Source organism: Lepidochelys kempii, chromosome 13, assembly GCF_965140265.1.
Source record: "Lepidochelys kempii isolate rLepKem1 chromosome 13, rLepKem1.hap2, whole genome shotgun sequence".
NCBI classification, from domain to species: Eukaryota; Metazoa; Chordata; order Testudines; family Cheloniidae; genus Lepidochelys; species Lepidochelys kempii.
In genome coordinates, this window is record NC_133268.1 from 18,390,185 (window position 1) to 18,416,761 (window position 26,577).

At 42.1% G+C, this 26,577-nt stretch overlaps 2 protein-coding genes and 1 long non-coding RNA gene across 15 annotated transcripts in view; 1 reads left to right on the forward strand and 2 right to left on the reverse strand.

The window, feature by feature from the left end:
* Positions 1-7,223, reverse strand: part of NCOA3 (nuclear receptor coactivator 3) — a 168,674-nt gene extending 161,451 nt beyond the window's left edge. For all 8 annotated transcript variants that reach the window (XM_073309495.1, XM_073309499.1, XM_073309498.1 and 5 more), the window contains exons 1-2: positions 7,056-7,223; positions 2,184-2,229 (exon numbers count right to left, since the gene is read on the reverse strand). The gene's annotated coding sequence lies outside the window, so the exon portion shown is untranslated. The remainder of the gene's footprint in view (positions 1-2,183; positions 2,230-7,055) is intronic.
* Positions 7,224-7,669: 446 nt separating this feature from the next.
* On the forward strand, positions 7,670-25,924 carry LOC140897145 (uncharacterized). Its single transcript, XR_012154687.1, has 3 exons — positions 7,670-8,080; positions 24,606-24,718; positions 25,584-25,924. It is a non-coding gene; the product is annotated as an uncharacterized lncRNA (long non-coding RNA).
* Positions 13,024-26,577, reverse strand: part of LOC140897144 (translocating chain-associated membrane protein 1-like) — a 52,519-nt gene continuing 38,965 nt past the window's right edge. For all 6 annotated transcript variants that reach the window (XM_073309512.1, XM_073309514.1, XM_073309513.1 and 3 more), the window contains 2 exons: positions 21,421-21,581; positions 13,024-19,510 (listed from right to left, as the gene is read on the reverse strand). In XM_073309512.1, coding sequence (XP_073165613.1) covers positions 19,437-19,510; positions 21,421-21,581 — 235 coding nt within the window. In that variant the 3' untranslated portion in view covers positions 13,024-19,436. The remainder of the gene's footprint in view (positions 19,511-21,420; positions 21,582-26,577) is intronic.

Below are 26,577 nucleotides of genomic sequence, written 5' to 3' on the forward strand. Positions count from 1 at the left end.
ACTAGCCGTCACCTTCAGCCCCCAACTAAAACCTCTCCAACACATCAAAGACCTACAGCCTATCCTAAAGGACGACCCATCACGCTCACAGATCTGGGGAGACAGGCTAGTCCTTGCTTACAGGCAGCTCCCCACCAACCTGAAGCAAATACTCACCAGCAACCACACACCAACAACACTAACCCAGGAACCTATCCTTGCAACAAAGCCTGTTGCCAACTGTGTCCACATATCTATTTAGGGGACACCATCATAGGGCCTAATCGCAGAGGCTCATTCACCTGCACATCCACCAATGTGATATGTGCCATCATGTGCCAACAATGCCCCTCTGCCATGTACACCGGCTAAACCGGAGAGTCTCTATGCAAAAATAAATGGACACAAATCAGACATCAAGAATTATAACATTTAAAAAACCAGTCGAAGAACACTTCAATCTCTCTGGTCACTTGATTACAGACCTAAAAGCAGCAACATTACAACAAACAAACTTCAAAAACAGACTCCAGTGAGAGACTGCTAAATCAGAATTAATTTGCAAACTGGACACCATTAACTTAGGCTTGAATAAAGACTGGGAGTGGATGTGTCATTACACAAAGTAAAACTATTGCCCCATGCTTATTCCCCTCCCCCCCCTTACTGTTCCTCACATGTTCTTGTCAACTGCTGGAAATGGCCCACCTTGATCACCACTACAAAAAGTGGGGGGTTTTGTGTTTTCCCCTCTCTCGATCTCTCCCTCCTCCCCTACCCCCTGCTGATAATAGCTCACCTTACAGTGTGTATGGTAACACCCATTGTTTCATGTTCTCTGTGTATATAAAATCTCCCCACTGTTTTTCCACTGCATGCATCTGATGAAGTGAGCTGTAGCTCATGAAAGCTTATGCTCAAATAAATTTGTTAGTCTCTAAGGTGCCACAAGAACTCCTTTTCTTTTTGCGAATACAGACTAACACAGCTGCTACTCTGAAATCTGTCATAAAATAAATGTGATTTGTCTCTATTAACAAGAGCCCTCCAAAAAGAATTACCAAATATTTTCCTCAAATCCTTGTCAGCTCAATTATTGAGTCAGAGATAGCATTAGGGAGACAGTGTTTTTGACTAGTACTGGCAGTCATAAAAGTTAAACAAGAAGTGTGTCAATCAACTTTCTATCAAGTTAGTTCACAAGCCATCTTGTCACCAGGCTTTTGGGGCTGAATCAGCACTGGAAGCTGCACTTGACTTTACACCATTATCTGAATGTAAACAGCTAAGCTCATTCAATATTTGGCCAATGGAACTGAATAACAGAGCTTTAGACCCAGGTAGTGTTTAGACTCCTCTCCAGACCTCAAGTGCTATTTGACAAGCAGTTCTTGGGGCAGTTTTCCCCCTCAATTTAAAGTTTCTAAAAAAGAAAATCTGCTTTTGACACATGCAGATCTTAAAGAAATTTAGGAAGACCATTATTGTGTCTACATATATTAGGAGAAGTCATAGCATGACCATATTGTTTTAGAATTTAAAAATATATTACATGGTCCTGCAGTAGTGTTCGCTACTGCATTTGCAGGAGTATCAATTACACTTAATTAGAATTACTTGTTTTCAGTAGCTTATGAACAGATATAAAACTATCCACAGTAGTGATGTGGTGGATGCTTTACGTTTTAAGCAAGTAAAATTAAAAGCAATAACAACCTGATACTAATGGCCATAGAGCTCCCCGCTTCCCTGACACAGCTTCTACATTTGTTTATATTACTATTTTCCGATTTGTAAGCACTAAAATACAACTGCAAGCTTCCTGCCCACTACTTTAGACACAATTCTCAGGATTTTTGTTTGTTTTCAGTTGTAAATTTAAGTATTCATTCTGTATGTATATAACAAAGTTACTGTAACTACAAAGTCCAAGTGGATAACACCATCTATCCTATGTCAACAGCTACAGATATGGGCAATCCAGAGAGCTCCTCTGCAGTTTTTACTTGGATTTAAATTTTTAGAAACCTTCAGAACTCAGTGTTCATTCTTCTTAGGATTGATAAACTTTCAGAACAGTGCTTGAACTGCCTTGAAATTCCCTCTCAGATTTTCCCTTCATGGAAAAACTACCTTAAAAGAATGATTTCCAAAGTGACTTGTTAAAACACCATATCCAATGATAATCTCTAGTGTTTACTAACCATTCTCAGAATTGCTGCCTCTTAAGTCTCAGGGAAAGGTTTTCACCTAGGGAAGAAAAGTATCCCATTACAAGGACATCTTAATGAGACAAAATGTGTTCTGCAATTTGTACAAGTTTAGAGCAGGGAAACAGTTTCATGATAAAATCATGAGAGCTGACAATGCTACATTTAAGTGTCTCAGTTTGGTGTTTTTCTTAAAAGAAAGCTGCTAGAAGCATCATCGGAGAATGCCAGATTTCATTAAAAACAATAAATTGTAACCCTCCTGGTTGCAGAAACAAGCTTGAGCACATGAATCCTAAAGTCTCAACACAAGACAAATCTTTTTTTAAAAATGCTTGGGTTTAGCAATACTGGATATTTTCTAGATGTTTTGACATATTGAAACATTGAGAGGAGTTTAGTTGGAATTCTCCACAAATGGACAATATTTTATATTTTGTAGATGTTGCTATCCCTTGCCCACTTATGCCCCTTCAAATAAGCTTTAGAGCAGGGGTGGGCACACTACATCCTGGGGGCTGCATCCAGCCCTCAAGCTTCTGCTGGGAAACGGAGTCAGAGGCTTGTGCTTGGCAGCTCCTGGAAGCAGCGGCACATCCCCCCTCCAGCGCCTATGCGTTTGGGCCATCAGGGGGCTCCGCACACTGCCCCCACCCCAAGAGCTGCTCCCACAGCTCCCATCGGCCAGCAAACAGGGCCAATGGGAGCTGCAGGGGCGGTACCTGAAGGGGCAGTATGCAGAGCCACCTGGCCATGCCTCCGTGTAGGAGCCAGAGGGAGGACATGCTGCTGCTTCTGGGAGCTGCCTGAGGTAAGCACCGCTTGGAGCCTGCGCCTTGACCCCCTCTTGTGCCCCAACCCTTTTCCCCACCCCTTCTCCCATCAGCATAGGTACCTCACCTACCTGAGAGACGGTCGCAAGATCAACAGGAAAATTCACTGGAGGTTAGGAGGGATGCATTCTAGTTTGGACCTATCAGCTTAGGTAGCGTCTTCACTGAAGTTCTACGGCAGCACAGCTACACTGCAGCAGCATTTTGGTTTAACTGCCTTTAACGTAATCTAATTGCTGGTTTAGACAGCACTAGGTTGATGGGAGAATTCTCTCATTGATCTAGCTACCGCCTCTTGGAGAGGTGTATCATGGATGTTGATGGGAGAATCCCTCCCATTGGTATAGTTAGTGTCTTCACTAAAGTGCTGCTGCAGCATTTTAAGCTTAGATAAACCCCAAGTTTAAGCACATTAAGACTCAAACTCCAGCAAACCAAGACCACTTCACTCCTGAATTAAGCATGTTAATCTCCCTTGTGGATGCTCTAATTTCACATCTTTAGTTAACATCTTAACTTTCCTGAGTGCCCCATCAGATATGGCCTCAGCAGAGTTAAGCAGACTGTCACAGACTGGTGAAAAGATTGTTCAAAGATATGGGAACATAAGAAACTGGTCAAACTCTTTCGTCTTTCCCTATGCTTTTTCAGTCATTGATCCCCAACATGCCTCTGGTAAAGTCAGGGCAAAGCTGCCATATAGTTTAGACACTTAGACAAATCCCGCTGGAGACTTATTTAGGACAACTCCTTTCTCATGATCTAGACCAACCTGAACCCAAATCTTTGTTTAGCAGATTAAAAATATTAAAGATTTTCAGAGCAAGGATTGAATTTAGCATTTTTAAGATTGGGAAAAAAAACACTTTTAAAACTAAATTTAAGACCACTGGAAGAGTTAAGTCATGCCACTACCTGTGCTTAAAGTGATATTCTCTAAGGCAATCCATTAAGTAGGCTTTACAGAAGGGTAACACTGTGCAAGTTAGTGAGAATGGTTTCACAAACAAGTTAATAGTATTGACTAGTAGAATAGTTCCTTAAAGGTTTCTTGAATTTAGTAGGCATATGAAAAAGCATGAAATGTTCTCTTCTGCATTGTGAAATGTCAATATTAAAACCATCAGTAGTCATTTTGTATGTTTAACAAAGAATTTCTTTAACACTACACTAATTAGATTGAAATCAAGTTCATTTAATTTTGTCTACCTTTTAAAAAGTCAGTTTATTGATAACTGTTGTCGAATTACATAAAAGTAAATCCATTCTTGAAACTCTTCCATTTTAAATTAAGCAAGATATTTGGAGAGAATTGCATAAGCTTTCCATTTTTTAAGTGGGGGAAAAAGCCATTCAACGCACCTTTGTTTAGTTATTTGGAATATAATCTGTAGCAGACATTTGATGTACAAGATGAAATTGAGAATTTACATATAATGATAGTTTTCAGAGTTGCACCTCAATACAGTATTCAAGTTGAAATCAATAGATTTAAAAAGTGTAAAAATGAACAGGCGGGTCTTATCAATAGGCATTGTCTCCAGAAATCAGCTTTAAGGACTCCCTTCCATTCTCTTATATACTCTATGTCCATTATTTTTCTAGTTTAAACCATTTCGTTTCCCTCCTTAGGCCTTGGTCATTTTTTATTTTTTTTTTAAATCTCTGCAATGAAATTTCTCCTGCATCTTATACCAACACAAGGTGCGATGCAGGATATTTTGCAATCATAACATCTTTGATTACTGTTCATTTAAACGCAGAACCCGAAGCAACCTCCAGTGTCAGACTACAGTTTCCTATATCATCTTACATAGAAAATTTAGGTAGCCTGAGTGTCTTCCTTTGCTGAAGCCTCAGTTTGTTTTCTCATACAGCAGTAACACAAAAATCAGTAAGATAAAGGTTTGTCTTGTAAAGTGCTCCTCTAGTTCAGCATGACTATAAAAAGGCATAGGACTCTAAGAGAGAATATTCTATTGTGGTCAAGCTCTTTCTTCTCCCATCCTGACTTTTCTCTTAGCTGTACAGTGGGTGCCAGATAAGTGATATGCACTGATGAAGTGAGCTGTAGCTCACGAAAGCTTATGCTCAAATAAATTTGTTAGTCTAAGGTGTCACAAGTACTACTTTTCTTTTTGCAAATACAGACTAACATGGCTGCTGCTCTGAACCTGAAAACATTAATATACATTAATATAGCCACAGACAGTATATGTTATATCTTCCTATTAAAAAATAGGAACCTAGACTTCAAGATAAAGCAAGGCTGGAAGCAGCACTTTTGCACTAAGTAGTTGCTTGTTGTTCAATACTGCATATTTCTCAGGTGTGGTGGTTGAGAGAGTTTCTTGGTGGAATTTTTTTTTTTTAATTAGTCTACCACCACTCTCACCTTTAACCTCATATTCCTGCAGCAAAGGTGCTGGTATTTACCTTCCTGTTTATTTACATTAACAGGAGAACAATGTTAACTGTAGCAATGAGGGGCTGAATGATATGCAGAAGCTAAAGCTTATGCTCAGATAAATTTGTTAGCCTCTAAGGTGCCACAAGTACTCCTTTTCTTTTTGCGGATATAGACTAATACAGCTGCTACTCTGAAATCCATCACTAGTTATTGACTATTAAGGAGTACTGTAATGTTCATATCAGACACTTTCTAGTGAAAGTCTTGTTTGTTTTTCGCACCCTCTAAACACAATATATTACACATTGTGGCTATCTGCAGTACCAAAGAAAACCCAAACCCAGAATGAAAGCATCTTTGTGTCATGTACAGCAAAGACACCATCAATACTAAGTACACTTCATATTAAAATGTATGATTTAACAAATTTAAAAAAAATTCTATTTGAAGTTTTTGGGGCTGAGCAGTACTATAAAATGGACAAGTGTCTATACAGTTTTGTCTAAAGATCCACTTCAATTTTAGCCAGGATACCATTTTCTTTCTGTATTAACTTTTAGACAAAAGTATGCATACATTAAATTGAACTTCCTTCTAACAGTTTAAAAGGGAAGGAGGAGCCATCTGAATGAACAAAAATAGCTTTAAAGGCTATTTTAATTGATGGAGTTGGCAGAGTAAAGTGCGGAGCTTTAGGAAGCAACAGCTTCCACCACACTGAAAAGCAGCAGCAAGACTAAGCAAGCACAGAATGAATAGGGCACTGGAATTATTTCAGCCTCAGACAGCACCGCACAGAGCCAAGCACACCAGTAGCCCACCACCACCACCCTTAGCCTTCTAGCCATTACACTGTTACCTCACGACACCGGAAGCTGCTTCTTGCCTCCATCTCCCAACACCATACACTCACCACGGTTATGAGGCAGAAGAGGACAAGACAGACACGGAAATCACCTCAAATTGCCAATCCCTCCCATCCATTCCAGTGTTTCCCGAGGGAGACGACAACGACTAGACGCCACGCTTGAAACTTACCAAAACAACAAGGGCTTTGAAATCATCTCACATCCAGACGGGCCCCCGGCCCCCACCCACCGAGCCCTATTCATCCCAGTTTACCTCAAGTAATTCACCGCCCCCCACTCAGCGGAGACGAGCAGAGAAATCCCCGAGCACTCCTGTAGTTTCGGCTGTCCCCAAAAGGGGCCCTCACCCAAATTGCCAGGGCGTGTACTGATCAGGGACAGGGATTTGGGGAGTCCCTCTATCTCCGGGCCCCACAGCCTCTACTGCGGGCTAAGGGAGCGCCCTCCCTGCCACACAAACACACCCCTCAAACTTCTCCTGGCAAGGGGAGGGAGAGCGCGCTCGGACCCGCGGGTTTAGCAATCCCTCAGCCCCCCAAAACGAGAAGCGCCCTCCACCCCAGCCACCAAGGGAAGCACGCCCAGCACAGGGGCTAGAGGCGCCCCGCAGCCCCTCGCCCCCACACTGTTACCTCCCCTCCCAAGCAACAGTCCTGCCCTGCCACCGGCCCCCCAGATCTGGAAGCGGAGGAGAAAGAGCGAGGACTCAACCCCCCACCCCTGCTGTGACCTTTCGCCCCCGCGCCGTACCCACCAGGGAAGGGAGCCAGAGCTCGCTAGCGTCTCCTTCTCCCTAAGCCCCCCGCACTCAGCTCCTCGCCGCCATTTTCCTCCTTGCCTGAGTTTAAATAGGAACCAGCCTCTCCGAGAGCCGCCGCCAGCCACAGCCGGACTCAGCCCGGCCACCGCGGTGCATTATGGGATGTGTAGTTCCGACGCGCGCCGGATACCACGGGACCTGTAGTCCTGACGCGACCCTGCCCCTTCACTGCGACTCACCATGGAATCTGTAGTCCTCCACCGAGCCACACACCCTTTTAAACTTCTTCTCCCAGTGGCCTCCGCGGCTCCCCGCCAATCGGTGGCCTCGATGGGGATTTTTTTTCCCTTAAATCATTCTGTTTCCGGCATCTGACTTCCTGGTTCTGGGGCGTTAAATAAGAACACCGGTACCGGGGCGGGAAAATAGCGTTGTGTGAGCGGTGTGCCCCCCCCCCCCGTCCCGCCAGTGGGACCTTGTCTCGTACACACACACCCCCCCTTAACCCTAGCTGAGACCACCGCACAGAGGCCGGGCAGCCCTCCCAAAGGAAAAGGGACGTGCCGGCACGCAGGCTGCCTAGCTGGCCCGAGCGCCTCAGCCCTGCCCAGGGTGCGGGGGGAGCCGTGTGGGAGGGCCCGGCGGCGTACAGCCCTCTTGTAGGAGGGCCCCCTTTGACAAGCAGCCAGCTTTTGTCTGTCTCTTGGGGGTTCTCTTCAGGTTCGCGTCGGTATCTGTGTTACTAGGACTGTGGCTCGCTTGATGGCCACAAGGGGCTCAACGGCCTGATAAGGCGCCGACCCTGCCAGGGCGCCCCCACGGCTCGCAGGGACCCAGTTAAACAGAGGCGTACGTGTTCGCCGGGCTGGCGCTGAAGAAAGTCACTCACCCCTGGAGAGCTTTTCTTTTGGGGTCAAGGAACTGAAGGTGGGAGGGGGCTCATCCAGCATTTCTACAGAATTCAAACTGGCGTTTCAGACAATCACCCAAACAGCTCAGAGGCGTTGCTATTGTGAGTGGTGAGTGTCGCCCCGCGCTGCGGGAAGAGGGCTTTGCAAGTGGCCATCGCCTCTGCGGTTACCTCAGCGCTGTTTGCTGCATCTCTTGGAGTAGGTCAGATGCGTAGTGGATTATCAAGGGCTGCCCCTTGCTACGTGAAGGGTTATAGCAAAGAATGTGGACAGCTTCATGGGGGAGAAAAGCAGCAGCCACCATCTCGTTTTTATAACGTAGAAATGCAGTGATTTAAGTTACAACATGATTTGAGTGCATTAGTACAGGGACCAGATCTGCCCTAGCTCACTCAGTTTTAGGATTCATGTTAAGGCACTGTTGTGTTGAGGGAGAGTTTCCCCCCAAACACACACTGTGCAAATATTGACATGAAAAAGTGATTTTATGGCAGGTGATCTGCCCTCTTATTTGTTCCTTAGCAGTTTCCTGATTGAGATTAAGGCAGGGCACTTGTGCTCCCTTATCTGGGGAAAAAGGTCAGACTATACTCAGAAGGTTAAAAAACAGGGAAAAATGATCCAAATTAATTAAAAATTAAGACTGTGTATATGCAGGGGAAAGGAAAACCAACTTTTTTCATTAAATGCAGCTACAGCAATCACAAAATCACAATTATTAACACTGGAACAATTTATGTTATTTAGAAGAAATAGCATGTGGCATGTAAGTTAAGTCCTACATCTGTCTATTACCAAACTTACTTTTATCTCTGAATTTCAATTAACTATGCATAGACAAATACAATCTTGTATATTTATATTACAGTAGTTCAAGATATGGAAATTATATGCATCTTGTACTTGAAGATAAGCCTTCTACAATACGCAAGGCAGTTCTACAAGTTAAATCTTATTAGTATATGATGGAAAAGAGTAAATTCCACTTCTAAATTTGTATCAGCGTAAATTGGTAATAAACCATTTACCTAATTAAAAAAAAAACTTTTCAAATTGAAATTTTTAGAACACTTAGAGCAACTGATGACTGTATTCTAGTTAGAAACAATTCTATTTAACTACTGAAAAGTAGCTACATATGATAAATCTGGACTACCAATGAGAAGATTGGAAAGTGCTTAACACCCAGCTTCTGGGATTCAGACCAATTTAAATTGTCTCAGGTTAGAAACCCAGAAATATCCAAAATCACTAATTTTTTTTAAAAATAGGTCTAAATATGGAATGGTTTATACATTCTTGAGGAGGATAGATCCATTTGTCAATATTGTAAGGGTAAGAAGCCTTACTGCAGTAGGACCTACTAGATTATAACACTAATTTGGACAGCAAATCTGCATAATGTTATAAATAATATATGTATTTGAATTCACATTCTGGTTGAGGATAATTCAGATGCTGTAGAAATATAATTGAGAATTCAAAATGCAGTGTAACTATTGTAGATGTATTTTAGAGACTTTCACTGTTTAGAGGTGAAATATGTAAAATCTAAATATTGATGTTTATCAATATTAATCCTATCACCAGCAGGAGAGTGAATTTGTGGGGGGGGGGTGGAGGGTGAGAAAACCTGGATTTGTACTGGAAATGGCCCACCTGATGATCACTTTAGATAAGCTATTACCAGCAGGACAGTGGGGTGGGAGGAGGTATTGTTTCATATTCTCTGTGTATATATAAAGTCTGCTGCAGTTTCCACGGTATGCATCCGATGAAGTGAGCTGTAGCTCACGAAAGCTCATGCTCAAATAAATTGGTTAGTCTCTAAGGTGCCACAAGTACTCCTTTTCTTTTTGCGAATACAGACTAACACGGCTGTTACTCTGAATATTAATCCTGTAATTTACAACAAATGAGCAGAATTTCACCTACATGGAGCTCCATGGAAGACGGAGGGGCTGCATGTAAATGTAGAAGACTATCCACACCGTATAGCTTGCCTTAGATTCAGAGAGGGGCATTAACTCTTTATTTTTATGCATCTTTAAGTCCTGATTGCTTATATGTTCTGATTAAGGAATATATACCTGAAGGCAAAAAGAAAAGGAGTACTTGTGGCACCTTAGAGACTAACCAATTTATTTGAGCATGAGCTTTCGTGAGCTACAGCTCACTTCATCGGATGCATACCGTGGAAACAGACATTATATACACACAGAGATCATGAAACAATACCTCCTCCCACCCCACTGTCCTACTGGTAATAGCTTATCTAAAGTGATCATCAAGTTGGGCCATTTCCAGCACAAATCCAGGTTTTCTCACCCTCCCCCCCCACACACACACACAAACTCACTCTCCTGCTGGTAATAGCCCATGCAAAGTGGTCACTTGATGATCACTTTAGATAAGCTATTACCAGCAGGACAGTGGGGTGGGAGGAGGTATTGTTTCATGGTCTCTGTGTGTATATAATGTCTTCTGCAATTTCCACGGGATGCATCCGATGAAGTGAGCTGTAGCTCACGAAAGCTCATGCTCAAATAAATTGGTTAGTCTCTAAGGTGCCACAAGTACTCCTTTTCTTTTTGCGAATACAGACTAACACGGCTGTTACTCTGATATCTGTAGGCATATTCCTGGGAATAATGTATACTCCAAATATAAATGTCAATAAAAAAAACCAACACATTTATGCCTCAGCATTACTTGATGAAGCTACAAACTTAGCTTGACAACACCAGCCAAATTGCTGCCTCAAGAGCATGTTAGAGACATCCTTTTCAGAAACAGAGTAAGACTCCGTGCAGCCAGATGAATTAAGGAATGAGAGTTTCATTTGAAGTACTTTCCAATTCCATGATTGGAAGTAAGTAGAGCCCCACCCTAACTACTTTTCAGGAGGTAAAAGGATGCATAAAAGTAATTACTAAAAAAAGAAAAACAAGATGTTTTTTCAATGATTTATGGTCCTATGGATAAAGTTACTGAACTCTTGTATATTAAACGCCCTCAAATACAAGAAAATGGGCTCTCCTTGCCTCGGCTACCAGCAAGGACTGGGCAGACAGGTCATGAGCCCTTTACACACTTTCAGTAATTGTATACATTCATCACCTGATAGTGGTAGACCAAATAAGTATCCAGTTCTTAGCTGGAAGTTGATTCCTTTGTCAGAACCCCAATTGGTCAGAAATAAAGTAATTATGAGTTACAGTAATCAGTAGCCTGATCACTGTTTAGCACCTTCCAAAAGACATGTTTGCCTACTAGGGTAGTGCTTACTCAGATGAAGTTATCCTTCATAGAATCAGCTCTGGCTCAGGTGCGTCAACCAAGGACTATCCACATACACATACTTTACAAGGGATGATACTTTATGCTCCTAGAGGCCTGACATTTTGCTCAAAGTTCTGTCAAATGTTAATTAGCAGCTGTATTTATAAATACTATTACACGTTAGCTATTTTAGTATCTAATTTTCCAGAGCTTCAGGAAGGCTCCTGGGAAAAATATTTGTTTCAGCTTAAGAGGCAGATCAAATAGGAATCTAGAAAAAGTTCTAGAACTCCACAGGTCCCAGTAATAAAACCTGCATCTACCCTTCCCTCCTCTATTCCTAAAACATGAGATTTAATTCCCCCCCAGACTGCACATTTCCTTAATGTTGCATGGAGGATTCTCCTTTAGTTGACTCCACATCCATTTTTAATGTACTACTTAACATGCTTTCTGCAATTTAGAGGGGTGTTTTCTTTCCTGGAATCAAACATAATTTTCTAAATTTGAAGAAATGACTAAGTGCAGTTTTGTTGTGAAAAATGATGTTTGTTCACTCTACTTTGCAGTCGATTTTAGTTGGGCTCATGCATTATTGACAAAATTTTACTATGTTCTTCCTGCAAATTCTATAGTTAGTGCTGCATGAGCAAAAAAGAACCAAATAGATTTCAGGTGGAAGATGGGATTTTCAAAAAAGCCTATGAGCACAATTACAATTGAAAGTCAACGGGTCAGGCTCTTTTTTTTTTTTTTTTGGGGGGGGGGGGGGAGGTCTCACCATGCATATACTACACTGAGTTAACATTTGCAAAGCACTGTATATATAGTATTATTTGCATATAGTAATTGGGAAGATGGCACCCCTTTGCATTGGAGTTAGAATTCTTGGAGAGCCTACAGTTGTCATGCAGGCATAATGTAGATGCAGCCTATGCTGATGGAACTTTTTCTGTAGGTTTAGGAACAACACATCCCCAAACATTACCTATGTAGACAGAAGCACTCTTCTATCAACATCACTGCATCTACCCTGGGGCTTTTGTTGGTATAGGTATGTCAGGCAGGGATATGGTTTTTCCCCTACATATTTGCATGGGTCAGACATAACTTTTAAGTGTAAACAAAGCCTAAATATAGACATGCTGCACAGCTGTAAAAATTGCAACTTACCTGCTTTATATTGGTGCAAGTGTCTACGTAAGGGCTTAGCAGCAATACATTTGTGTAGCTGCACTTCTGGGGGGTGGTGTGTGGGGAAGAGGAGAATCAAATCTAATGTAGAAAATTCCTCATAACCACTGTCTGGACCAGCATAGAAGGATCATTATGTGTACCATGGAGACAGAAGAAAGAGGTGCCTCCTGTCAGCAGGCACTAAGCAAAGATTATCACCAGGAAAGAGATAAAATGTTGGAAAATGGGAATAAACCCAGATGCACTTTGCATGGTTATGTGCACACTTGGTATAATACTTTCTCCATAGGCACTGTTAGTGCTTTTCAGATGGCTTGACTACTTAATTGACCAAACTACAAAAAGCAACTGATTTAGTGTAGTAATAAAACATGGATTTAATGGCAACAAAAAAAATTAAAATTACAGAATTATAAAAGTATCATAAATACATTTCAGAAACAGTTACAGAATACCAGCAAAAAACTTTCTATGGAGCAAGGTCTCCTATTAGACATTTTACCAAGCAAATGAATAATCACTAGTTTACATACATCAGAAAACATAGCTTTTGTGCTATGTTTTACAAACAAACAAACAACCAATTACATAAACTTTACAGGGGGTCAAAAGTAAAATAACTGATGGTGTTTTAGCACAATTTTAGCCTATATAGTGGTGGATAAAGAGATGTTTTAAACAGAGTAATTTTTCTTGATGCATTAGAAAAAGCAATGCATTTCAGCACTCAAGTAGATTAACTGGAAGAGAACAGACAAATCAGTTAAATTAAACGGAAAGTACAGTTTAACATCAATTAAAAAAACAAGCTTCCATATTTGTTGCAATCAGACAGTTCCACATTAATCATGGTTCATGAGCAATATAATATGGAGTACATTGCTGGTTTAAGTGTAGAGTCAACTCTACATAAGAATTTTACTGGATAATTGTAAAAAAATGTTAAGACACTATTACAGTTTGTAAACATTACTCTCTTGTTTATGATAGTTAAATCCATAGTTTCAACTTCTGAGGCTTAAAACTAGTAACAAAGAGAGGTTTAATATTTATAACTTTACCATTTACAGTATTGAGGTCCTTTTTAGCCAACAGTTCTCAGTACTAGCATATATTACGTTTTGGGGGGAAGGGGTGGGGAAGCAGCCAACATTCAGACAGATTAATGATTGCATCAGAGAGTGTATTCCAAGTAGCAATGTACCTCCAACTTAACTAGATATAGCAGCCATTCCAATAGGTAACGTTGGGAGACAATCAGATGTAGATGTAGTTGCATCCGATGAAGTGAGCTGTAGCTCACAAAAGCTCATGCTCAAATAAATTGGTTAGTCTCCTACCACAAGTACTCCTTTTCTTTTTGCGAATATAGACTAACACGGCTGTTACTCTGAAAGATGTAGATGATACATTTATAAAAATCATAGTTCATTGCTCCCTCTGCCAAATCATCTAATAGGAAATCCAATTAAATAAATAAATTTATAGCATGTGAAGTACCACTGCTTCATTATTTGACAATATTGTACATTTAGAAGTTTTTCTCATATACATCTTGGAGCTAGAGTGAAGCAAACTCTGAAAGAAAATATGTACCATTAGGGCCTGATCCAACTCCTGTTGGGGGTCTTTTTGTTGACTTTAATAGTTGGATCAGGCCCTAGTTGAAGTACTGCCACAAAAACAGCATCAGTAAATCTGTACAGTGGTTTTAAATAACAGTTCAAAATTTAAAAAATACAAGTTTCATGTTCTGAGGGTTAAAATAAGAGGATCCAATTTTGGTTTCACAATAAGTTATTTGCACAGTAAGTTTTTTCTATTTGAAACTGATAAGAGCTTTTGTCAGGTGACTTTACTATGCATGCTCCCCTCCCCCAAATAAACCTTACCTCTGAAGGACTCCTGACGTGCAACTGAAGTCTAAAACTATACAGGACAGGACAGAACAGAAAATTGACTGAAATGACTAAAAGATTTATGATTTAAGTAAAATGCTTATACAAATTAATAGGAGTATTCATAGAGTTGTTACAGCACTAGAGAGTTTTTGCCTCAGATTTTGCACTGAGATCTCATACAACCTCAGCTAAGTCAATGGGGCTGAAGGAAACATAGATGCAGAACTTGGCCTTTAATGTATTTGAAGTTTATAATACTATTAAAATGAAAAATATCAAACTAGTTTTGTGAAGGTCTGACAAACCTACAAAAACAAGGAAATTCATTACTTGTGATAAAATACATGTTGTTAGTGTATGATCTTAAACACTTTGGGTAATATTTCCAGAAGTGCCTAAGATCCAGATTTTTAAAGGTATTTAGACATTTAACTCCCACTGAAATCAGTGGGAATTAGGCACCTAAATACTTTTAAAAGTTTGGGCTTATTTTATTTAGAAATACAAGGCCCAGATCCTCAAAGATATTTAGGCCTCTAATGCCCCTTGATTCCAAAGGCAGTTTGGGTCCTAAATACCTTTGGGTCTCTGGGCACAAGTCCTAAGTGCTCTTAAGACATTTAGGCACTCTGAGAATTCCACCCTTGACACCAATGTGCTTTAAAGATGAAGAGGCAGTATGCACTCCCAACCGTAATCCTGAATTAAATATATTTGAGTTAGGCCCCAATGTAGCAAAGCACTTATACACATCAGTCTCATTGAAATCAATGAGAGTTAAGTATGCTTTGCAGAATTAGGGTTTTGTTATAGCTTCAGAGATATAGATTAGTTTAGTATTTTGGTTGTTGTTTCAAAGATGGTAGAAGAGGTTGTTGGACAATATTTCCAAATGTACAAAATTTTAAAAAATCAATGGTCAATCACTTGGAAATTTGTAATTGCTGACCCCTCTTTCATAGCTTCCTCCTAAGTATTGTGCTTAATACAAGTACATGAGTCCTGAACATGTCACAAAGTTTCTTCCCACCATGGAACAAAACAAAGTGTGAAATTTTATTTGGCAGTATAAAATGAATTCAAGACAGGCTGCAGTGTACAGAGATTGGGTTCTTATTTTTGAAGATTGTTAAAATTTAGTCTTTCAAATACAATAAAAATTATTATTAGGTGGGTTCAGGGCTTTGTACTCATAATCAAAAGGGAACATTAGTACAGTTATTTATTAGTCTTACTAGTATCCTAACTTCTACATCCCTAACCCATAATCTTCCCTTCCCCCTTACATGTTATTGTCACCCACGCTCAAATCAGGTAGAAAAAACCAACAACCCACCTCTCCAAAAAACAAACAGCAACAAAAACTGAAAACAGAAATAATCAGTCTACATATTAACCTACAGGGAATTTTGAACAATAAGATCAAGTTACTATTTTTAGTCATTACCACTTCCAGTCATCACACAAAAGTCCCTGCCTCAGAACAGCCAGCTCAGAGTCTGCTCCCTAATGCAAGTCACACTTGCTTTGTGTGAATAAGCCACATCCGTCCCATCTCCAACTTTCCATCTTCCATTATTTGATATTCCAAACAGTCACTGAAACATATGTAGAATTACACTGTAAAGTTGTCAAAACACATTGCATTAAGTGCAAAGAACTTTTTTTTTTTTTGCTGCAAGTTGTTTAAAGTTTACTGAAATGTCTTAATATTAAGGCACAGACCTAGTTCATTTCATGCATTTTGATATTCCACAGTGAGCATCCAAAAATGCAACAGAATGACAAAAAACAATGATTTTTACCTTTAAAAGAAATAGTGGGAGTTTCTCTCGTGCTACAAGACTGAGATTCCTATCTTTATTTTTACAGATGTTGTACGTGCGTATACACACAATAATTATATGCCAAGGACACTTCAAATGTTTCACTTAAATTATTTGACTTCAGAAGTGTAGATTCCTTAAAGTGTCCATTATGTATGACATGCAACAAGAATAGCATTCAAGTACATTTTGTTCAGTGAATTCATAAGCAGGGTGCTAGAAATGTACTTTTCCATAATATTAAAGGAAAAAAGATTGGGGCTAAAATTTTGAAAAAAACAGGACCCTAAAATCAAGTTACCACTTAGACTCCTAAATAAGTGGCCAGAGTTTGAAGAGTGTTGAATACTCTGCAGTGTCCATTCTGGGAATCTGGCTACTTAATTGTAACTGCTGGGGGTTCCATGCTTTGGAAAATCTGTCCCCTTTTTAGGTGCATAGGTATAGATGTAGCCTAATTTTAGTCTCCCCCCCCCTTTTTTTTCCCCCGGAAAATCTTGGTCTGAATGTTTTTGCGATGGATGGAGGAAAAGGAAAAAATTCTTATTTAAGAAAATATTTGCATCTGTAATGTAAAAGCAATATAACTTTTATCCTGTATTCACAGTGTCCTTAGTGTAGGAATTCCCTTCTCGGGGTAAAAGATTTTACCTATATAATAACTAGTTTTTGGCCATTTCAGCTGGAAAGTGGCCCAAAACCTAAATGTATGGTATACTTACAGTTGCAGTTACTTATCAGAGAAAGCATTGTCTTGTGAGCAGTATGGTAGAGAGACTAAGCAGGTCACACCAAAACTGCTCATAAGATGATACTTTCATCAAATGAGGCATTCATGATTATACAAATACATTTATTAAAATTGTTAAAAAAATATATATTTTAGTTCCATGGTAAACATTTTTAGTAGAAATGTACAGGTTTATGAGAAATCACACATGATACTCCTACATACCATTTGCACATGGGAACAGTTAGGGCAAATTAGAAAATGGGTTCATAAGACTTAAATAGCATTAGATATACCAGTCATGACAATGTAGGTAACTTACAAAAATATCAGTTATCATAGTCAAACAAGCGCTTAGATCAACGTGGCAACACCTAAGATTAAGAAATCGGATGGCTCCAGGGATTGGTAATACAATATGGAACCTTCAGTCTCTCACTCGCTTGCTTTTCACAGAAGTGTGGTCAGCAGTCAGGTGTGATTCATTCACTGGACTAGGAATTAGGAATCCTGATTTCTACTCCCAGCAGAGGCAATGATCCTCACTGTGTCCTTGGACAAGTCACTTAATCTGTCAGTTTCTTATATACTGAGAACACTGCTATTTACCTGCCTCACTGGAGGGTTATGAGGATTTATGCTTGTAAAGTGCTCTGAACATGCTGTGTGATAAGTGGCAAATACTTATATTTAATGGAGTGTAGCTTAGGTGAACATGCCAAAAAACTGTTTCTACTGTATGTGAATGCATGGGTCAATCTGAAATGAATAGGTGGTCTATAGCCAGTTTCTAGTGGGAGAAATTGGGTAGATACAGCTGAACTTTTTACAAGTGGCCCCTCAACAGTCCTACTAGATTCTGCTTCACTTCACTAAAAAACTAAAAGACACTGCACTGCTTCAAGGAACACAAGATAGGGTACGAGAAAGAACCTGGTCAGCCAGTGAAGGGAGGGAGGGGAGAAATAGTATTAAAGAAAAACCTACATATGGATAAATTTTAAATAACTATTCTTTCAAGAAAGTTGTATATATGATATTTTGTGGCATTAATACTTAAGGAACTGTAAACCTTCTTCCTAAATCTTAACCACAACAGACACTTCAGAACATGTGACAGTGTAATTTAACGCACATCTCTAGTGTTTTATGCACCCAAGGCATATATTATAAAGTCAGCTCTACTGCATAAGTCAACTGTTTTCTGAACAGAATTTTGTGTGCTGGAGAAATAGGATCCAATTGGCTGAAAGGATGGCAAGTAGTACAAGAATCCATACAAAACCGATGCCATTGGTTGGGGATAAGAGGCCTATAATGCAGTGTTTACTAGACCACTTAATTATACCAGCATCAGACTTTAGTATTCTGAAATGGTCTACAGATTTAAATATAAATCATATCTAAAACAGTGTTTAAGTAATGAGCTATGGAGATATAAAAACTTAAATCTGAATTTGAAACCAAAACAAGTGGCAGCCTAATGTAAGTAATTAAAAATCTTAGCACCTTAAAAAAAAAAAATTGCAGTTACAGAAAGTACATTTCCTGAACTCAATTTCATAGTCTTTATGAAAAAGCCACATGTAACTTTCAAACAGGTCAGTGCCAAAATTAAAGAAAAATTACCAGGGAACATTTTCACAAAATTTGGCCATAGGGTAAAATGCTGGCCTCACTAAAATCTATGACAGCTTTTCTTCTTATTTCAGTGGCACCAGGATTTCACCCTAGATGTTTAATTGGCAACTTGTTTCCAAACAAGACATTACAATCTATTTCAAAACTCCCTATGTACACTGGCAATTCTGCAAGGCGACTGCATCCAATAATCTGTGTGTCTACCGAAAATATCACAATCACCTAAGAGGAAGTTAGGTATATTAAGTCAGAACTTGATGAACAGGTTATATAAATCAAGTTTTATATATTCTTTGAAGGGAAGTAGATGTCATTCACTTTTTTTTTTTTTTTTTGCCATGCTAACATGTATTTCAGACATACTATCTCTTACTCCAATATCAGAATGTGATAAAAAGAAGAGTCTGTTGTGCAAAAGTTTAAAGTTAAACGTACATGGTCAGATATTTTTGGCCCAGAATTTAGGTTTTGTAAAACCACCAGTTTTCTAAACCGTAATATTAATGAAAATGTTTCCAAGTTGTTTTTTTTTTAAATTTCAAACAAACAGATTGTTTAGACTGAAATATCCCCTGAAATGTCTGTCACTCAAACATTGCAGAATTGTGCTACTAAGAGCCAGAAAGTGCAAGTGATTTGTCTATTTTCATTGTCCAAGTTGAGTGAAACTGAAAGAGGCAAACACTAATTGTAAAGTAAATTAGATTAAAAAGTGACCAGTTTTCATAAGTTATGTATTAATAAAAATGTGTTTAAAATATATTTTAACTTGATAGTGTCCATTTAAATCATAACAAGACAGACAAATAGCCTATGATTCTGCAGTGACAGATATTTTTTAATCACAGTCTTCTGTCAATATTCATCTTCCGATTTCAGCTTCCATCTCATAATACTTTTGATTTTCTGGTTCTGGGCGATGCTCCATCTTCTAATTTTACTGCTCCATTGACAAAGTTAGCTGAAATTTTAAAACAGGGAAAGCTAAAGTACAGGTAAAATGCTATTTGCCTCTGTAGAACAAAAAGTTGATATGCAAACCTAAAAACATCAGATGACAATATTCAACACTAAATTTAGGCAAAGTTCTGGGGTCTTCCAGTAGAGAGGTGGAACAAGGTAATGTTTTGAAGGACTTATAGAATACTTACCTACTAACTCTCCCTATCATTCCTTTTGCCAGTGGAGGATGGAACCTGAAGATTTTGTTTTACTATAGTTGTGTGTGAACTATCAATGCTAACACAATAAAAGTCTATGGTAACCTACGATATTTGTCCCATAGTATTAAAATCTTGTGCAGTCACTGCGAATCAACCTGTATGAGTTAACTTCAAGCTAGCCTGGATCCCTCTATTCAGAGCTTGAAAAATCCACTCACTCTAAGCAAGTGGGAAGCTTGGCCTGGGGATTTAGGGGACCACCACCATCAACTTCAGCAGAATCAGATTTAAACAAACCAAAACAAAAACAAACCAAAACAACCCTCCCCCACCCCACATTTCTAGCCCTTATGATTGCAAGGGTAAGGGTAAGTGTAAACCAATGCAGTGTTGTCCTCCTGCACCTACAGACGTTCAACCTCTCCTGGTCATTGATTTTCCCACCTACAGCAGAGTGTGAAGTCCACAAGATTACAGTTTCACTGTTGCTATTTAAAATACTGTGGGCAGCTGTGAAGCTCAAGAATAGTGTCAATTTCATGCTTCTGTATGGAAAAACAATAAAGAGCAGCAGTGTAGTTATACATAGGAAAAAAAGAGAAGGATCCACAAGGCTGGAGGAGAAGTAGAGAAGCAGACACACTTCTTTTACAGCAGCTTGAAGGCTCTGAATGGTAGTGGAGAGTAAAAGCTGCTTCTCCGACACCCATTAAGATCAATGGGAGTATTTCCATTGACTTCCAGGGGCACTAGAGTATGTGCTTAGTAGTGTATCTAAATCTGAAGTACCACAGCCTCTTAGGTACAGAAAGATATGAACAAGGGAGCTCCCAAAAAGGGTCCAGAGACAGCATCCTGGTAGAAATTCCAGCAACTGGTAATAGGCTTCTCATGAGAGCACTGTACTGGATCTTACAGGTGAAGACTCCCAGCCTACTTCTGCCAAATAGGGTTAGTTCTCCTACTAGATGTAATTTTCTTCCAAATCTTGCCTATGCACTATAATAGGAAATCTTTGTTCATTACAGGTCCCCTAGTGATTACAATTTAATTTCACAGTAGTTTTTTTTTTTAAAGGGTCCAATTGTCACTATAAAAAGAAGTCTCTGTAATTTGGTGTTGAATTTAGAAGAATAAGTGACAGCAATTTGTTAATTACCTAAAATTAAATAAAAGTAGAATTTATGGTCATCGAGAAAAAAACGGCCACCTTAAAAGCCTCACTAATCAGGATAAAATAGACAACATACAGTTTTTATTTGTAAGCATTCAAAAAGATGTATTCTAAAGTTGTAATAGAACTTTTAAGACTAATTTTTTTAAACTTTTCAACCTGGCAATATGCAGAATTTGTGGAATCTGTATCTGTGCAGAGTTCACTAAAGGACATCAACTCTAGAAAGAACATTAGCTCTATGGGCTTTTGTTAATTTAGGTTTTTATTATAGTGCAGTATTGTCTTTCTGCTGGCTCGAGTTAGCAACATGCAATACAGCGTACCATGAGTAAGTATATTTTGAAGGAAACTATTTTCTAACTTTGAGGAACTGAAAAATTACATCTATTTTCACCATATAATAAGAAATGGACCACACGTTAGCTTCCTTGGGAATTGATACAAGGAAAATACAAAAAGATTTCAAGAACAAATCAAGCATAAAAATATTTATAGTATATATCTGAAGTGAATTAAAAAAACCCTACTGACCTCTGTTTGGTTCTTTTTTTGTTGATTTACTCTTTGTGTAAGTTATTTTTTTCTTAGGAATCTGGTTCTGGATATGCTCTCTCCATTTCTTTAGCTGGAAATTTATAAATTTCCACATCATCCAGGCCTGTGTTAGACAAATTGCAGCCAAGCAACTAATCCTAGAAAGTTTCAGATTAAAATAAGAAGTTAGATAAAAGTTTCAACTATACATTGTTACACAACAAAGCAACACCAAATGTCCATCTTAAAAAGTTGCTGATCACTCCTAGAAAAGACAGTTACCTTTTCCGTAACTGGTGTTCTTCAAGATGTGTTACTTACAGCCATTCAACTTAGGTGTGTGTACTCGCCACATGCACCAGTGCCAGAAGTTCTTCCCTCAGCAGTATACATAGGGGACTGGCTCCAGCACCCCCTGGAGTGGCGCACACGTGCTGCGGTATATAGGGTGCCACCAGTTCCCCCCACCCTCAGTTCCTTCTTGCCGGAAACTCCTATAGTGGGGAAGGAGGGCGGGTTGTGGAATGGACGTAAGCAACACATCTCGAAGAACACCAGTTATGGAAAAGTTAATGGTCTTTTCTGCTTCGAGTGCTTGCTCATGTCCATTCAACTACGGTGACTCCCAACCAGTACCCCTCGGAGGTGGGTAGGAGTTCATGGACGTGTAGATTGCAGCACAGCTCTGCCGAACCCAGCGTTGTCCCTGGCCTGCTGAGTGATGGCGTAGTGGGCCGTGAACATGTGTACCAAGGACCACGTCATGGCTCGACAGATGTCCTGGATCGGGAAGTGTGCCAGGAAGGCTGCCGAAGATGCCTGCACTGTGGTTGAGTGGGCTTGGACGATTTGTGGCAGAGAGACTCATGCCAACTCATAGCAGGTCTGAATGCCAGAGGTGATCCAGTTAGAAATCCTCTGTGTGGAGACCGGGAGGCCCTTCATCCTATCAGCTGTAGAGAAGAAAAGCTTACAAAAAGGCTTTGTCCGATCTAGTTAGAAAGCCAGGGCCCTTCTTACGTCCAAAGCATGAAGGTGTCTCTCTTCACTAGTCTCATGGGGCTTAGGGGAGAAGACCGGAAGGAAGATGTCCTGGCTCATGTGGAAAGTAGACACCACTTTGGGAAGGAAGGCCAGGTGGGGCCGGAGTTGGACCTTGTCCTTATAGAAGGCTGTGTATGGCAGTTCTAAAGGTCAGGGCTTGCAGCTTGGAGACTCGCTTCACCACGAAAGCTACCATCCACAATAGGTGAGACAGAGGGCATGAGGCCAGAGGCTCAAAGGGTGCACCCATGAGCCTGGACAGAACCAAGTTGAGATCCCCCCCCTGAGAGGCCAGGCACCGAACTTGAGGAAAAAGTCTCGAGGCATCTGAGGCACCTGACCGTCATGTCATGGGAGAACACTGTCTCCCCTGGATTGGAAGATGAAAGGTAGAAATGACCACCAGATGCACCCTGATAGAGGAGTGTGCTGGGCCCTGGTTCCTCAAATGAAGCAGGTAGTTTAAGATTGCATTCTTTGGTGCAGTCACAGGGGAGATGCCCTATTGGGCTGTCCAACAGGAGAACCTCGTCCACTTTGCCAGGTACGTCTGTTTAGTTGAGGGCTTTCTACTCTTGAGGAGGACCTTTTGGACACCTTTCAAACAGGCCGGTTCCTCGGGGTTCAGCCATGCAACATCCACACCACGAGGTGGAGGGACGCGAGATTGGGATGCAAGAGTCGACCATGATCCTGTGACAGCAGGTCCGGTCAGTTCGGCAGGGGCCATGGAGGGATCGCTGACAAGCTTGATAGCGTCCCAAACCAGTGCTGGTGAGGCCATGCTAGGGTGATAATGATAACCTCTCTTGATTTTTGCTAGGACCTTGCTGATCAGTGGAATCAGAGGGAATGCATACATCAGGCTTCCTGCCCACAGCAGGAAAAAGGCATTGGGGAGGGAACCCTTGCCCAGACACCAACTGGAGCAAAACCCGTGGCACCTCCTGTTCTGCCTGGTGGTGAACAAATCCACTTGGGGAGTTCCCCACCTCTGGAAGATCATGCCGGCTACCTCTGGGTGGAAAACCCACTCATGGTGAGAGGAGAAGTCCCTGCTTAGGTGATCTGCTTGCATGTTCTTGGCACCTGGAAGGCGACACGCTTCTATATGGATTCTGTGGCCGATGCAGAAGTCACAGAGACAGAGTTCCTCTTGGCAGAGGGCTGAGAATTGTGCTCCCCCTTGTCTGTTGACGTAGAACATCAAGGCTGTGTTGTTTGTCAGGACTGACTACTCTGCCCAGGTGAGGTAGGAAGACCGCGCACACTCTGCGCACCACCCTGAGCTCTTGGATGTTTATGTGTAGCGTCATTTCCTCTGGGGACCACATACCTTGGGTATGGAGGGTGCCGAGGTGTGCCCCCCAGCCAAGGTCCGAGGCGTCCAAAACCAACTTGACCACAGGTGCCAACTTTTGTTGGTGCTGGTGGGTGCTCGTGGACCCCCCCGGCCCCACCCCAGCCCCGACTCTGCACCCTCCCTGCCCCTATTGGATCCCTCCCCAAATCCCCACTCTGGCCCTGCCTCTTCCCCAAGCACACCATGTTCCCCTTCTTCCCAGGCTTGCAGCACGAAACAGCTGTTTCGCGGTGCAAGCACTGGGAGGGAGGGGGGAGAAGCAGGACACGTCAGCCCACTCAGGGGAGGCTGAGCAGAGGCGGTGGTGAGCTAGGCTGGGGAGCTGTTGATGGGTGCTCCGCACCCACCAATTTTTCCTTGTGGGTGCTCCAGCTGAGAGAGGAGTACTGATGAAGGGAACTCCTTCCAGGACTTTCCTGGGGTTGGTCCACCATCGCAGCGAGGTAAGTACCATCAACAGAATGGGAACAACCTTTTCCAGGAGGTCCCTGGACTAGGAGTAGACTGTCAGCAGCCATTGCTACAGGGGTCACATCCGGAGCATGGTGTGGTGCACCACATAGGTACATGCTGCCATGTGACCTAGTAGGCACAGGCAAACCCTGGCCATGGTCAGGGGAAATGTGGAGACTTTTGCAATGAGGTCTGTCAGTGCCCTGAATCTTTCCAGCAGCAGGAACACCTTGGCGCAGATCAAGTCGAGCACCGCTCCGATGAACTCTATCCTCTGTACTGAAACTAATGTGGATTTTTTTTGTCATTTTTTTGTCAACAGGCCAAGACGATGGCAGGTGGCTAATAACTTCGCAACATCCCTTTGGATCTGGAGCTGCCCTTGACTAGCCAGTCGTCGAGGTATGCGTAGATCTGGACACCCCAACATCTGAGGTAAGCAGCCACCATCGACATACACTTGGTAAATGCCCGCAGTGCCAAATGGAGGACCGCAAACTGATAGTGTTTGGGACCTACTGTAAACTGGAGGAAGCGTCTGTGTCCCTCAAAGATGGCGATGTGAAAGTATGTATCTTTCAGATCACGGGCTGTGTACCAGTCTCCTGGATCCAGGGAGGGGATGATGGAGGCCAGGGAGACTATGCGGAACTTCACCTTCGCTAGGCAGCAGTTCAAGTCTTGCAGGTCCAGGATAGGTCGCAGACTGCCTTTGGCCCTCGGGATTAAAAAGTAGTAGGAATTGAACCCCTTGTTCCCTGTACTCTGGAGGAACGACCTCCACCGCACCTAGCTGCAGTAACCCCTCTACCTCCTGCGCAAGGAGACTCTCGTGAGAAGGGTCCCTGAAGAGGGAAGGGGAAAGAGGGTTGGGAAGGAGGAATAGAAAGTAACTGAAGGTGTAACCCCACTCCACTGTACTGAGGACCCATCGGTTCAATGTTATAGATGCCGACACAGGGAGGAAAGCAGAAAGGCGCCTGGCAAAAATAGGTGAGGAAGGATACTGGGAATAGTCCGGTAGGTTGCCCTTGGGCATATCCTCAAAACGAGCGCTTGCCACCTGATTGAGGATTGAGCTTGACTGAGAGGCCTGCAAAGGCTGTTGGCTAGGATGCCGCTTGTAGCCTCTGGATTTCTTACAGGGAGGCTCCAGGTGAGGGTGGCTTGCCTGGCTCTGAGGTTGCTGCAGCTTAAACCGCTTGCGGGCAGGGCCAGAAACATACAGGCCCAGCGTTTTAAGGGTAATGCGGGAGTCCTTTAGGTCATGGAGCTTACTGTCTGTCTGTTCCACAAACAGGGCTTTCCCATCGAAGGGAAGATCTTGCATCAACTGATGAGCCTCCGTGGACAAGCGAGAAAGGAGCAGCCAGGATGCCCAGCGCATGGCGATGGCCGAGGCCATGGTTTGGGAGGCAGTGTCTGCCACATCCGATGCTGCCTGGAGCTTTGCCCTGGCTGCAGTCGTGCCCTCCTCCATAATTGCCTGGAACTCCTTCCTAGAAGCCTGAGGAAGAGAGCCCTCGAACTGGCCACATGTTAAAATGATAGTGTCCCAGGAGGGCTTGATGGTTGGCCACCCTCCACTGGAGACTAGAGGACAAATAAATCTTATGCCCAAACAAGTCTAGTGTCTTGGAGTCTGTTCTTAGGGGTAGCCCCGGGTTGACCTTGTCGCTCCCTGTGGTTAACCGCTTCTACCACTAGGGAGTTGGGAGCAGGGTGGATGTACAGGTACTCATGGCCTTTGGATGGCATAAAGTACTTGTGGTCAGCCCCCTTGGAGATGTGTGGCAGGGAGGAGGAACTTTGCCATAGGGCATTATTGATCTTAGAGGCCTCATCATGAAGGGGTAGAGCCACCCTGGCCGATGCTGTGGAGCAGAGAACATCAAAGAGAGAGTCTGAGGGGTCCTCTAGGCTCCTCCACCTGAAGACCCAGGTTGGCAGCGACCCTCTTCAGTAGTTCCTGGTGCACTTTAACGTCATCCAGAGGAACTGAGGGAGGGGGCCCTGTTATAGCCTCGTCTGGTGCCGTAGGGTCCCCCAAAACCACTGGTGGCCCAGTGGCTTGTTCCCCTGCTCCCTCTTGGGCCTGCAGGGTCCTCGCGCCCAAGGCTTTGTGCACTGGAGGGGGTGGGGGGAAGACAGAGAGGCAGCTGGTCTCTCTCAGGCTCCCAACACCAAGTGGGTGGACTGGGAGAACCCCGCAGGTTCCCTGGGTACCATGGCACTGGCCACTGCCTAAAACCACGGGGCCGGTTTCAGTGCTGACAACGTAGCCGTACTGCTGG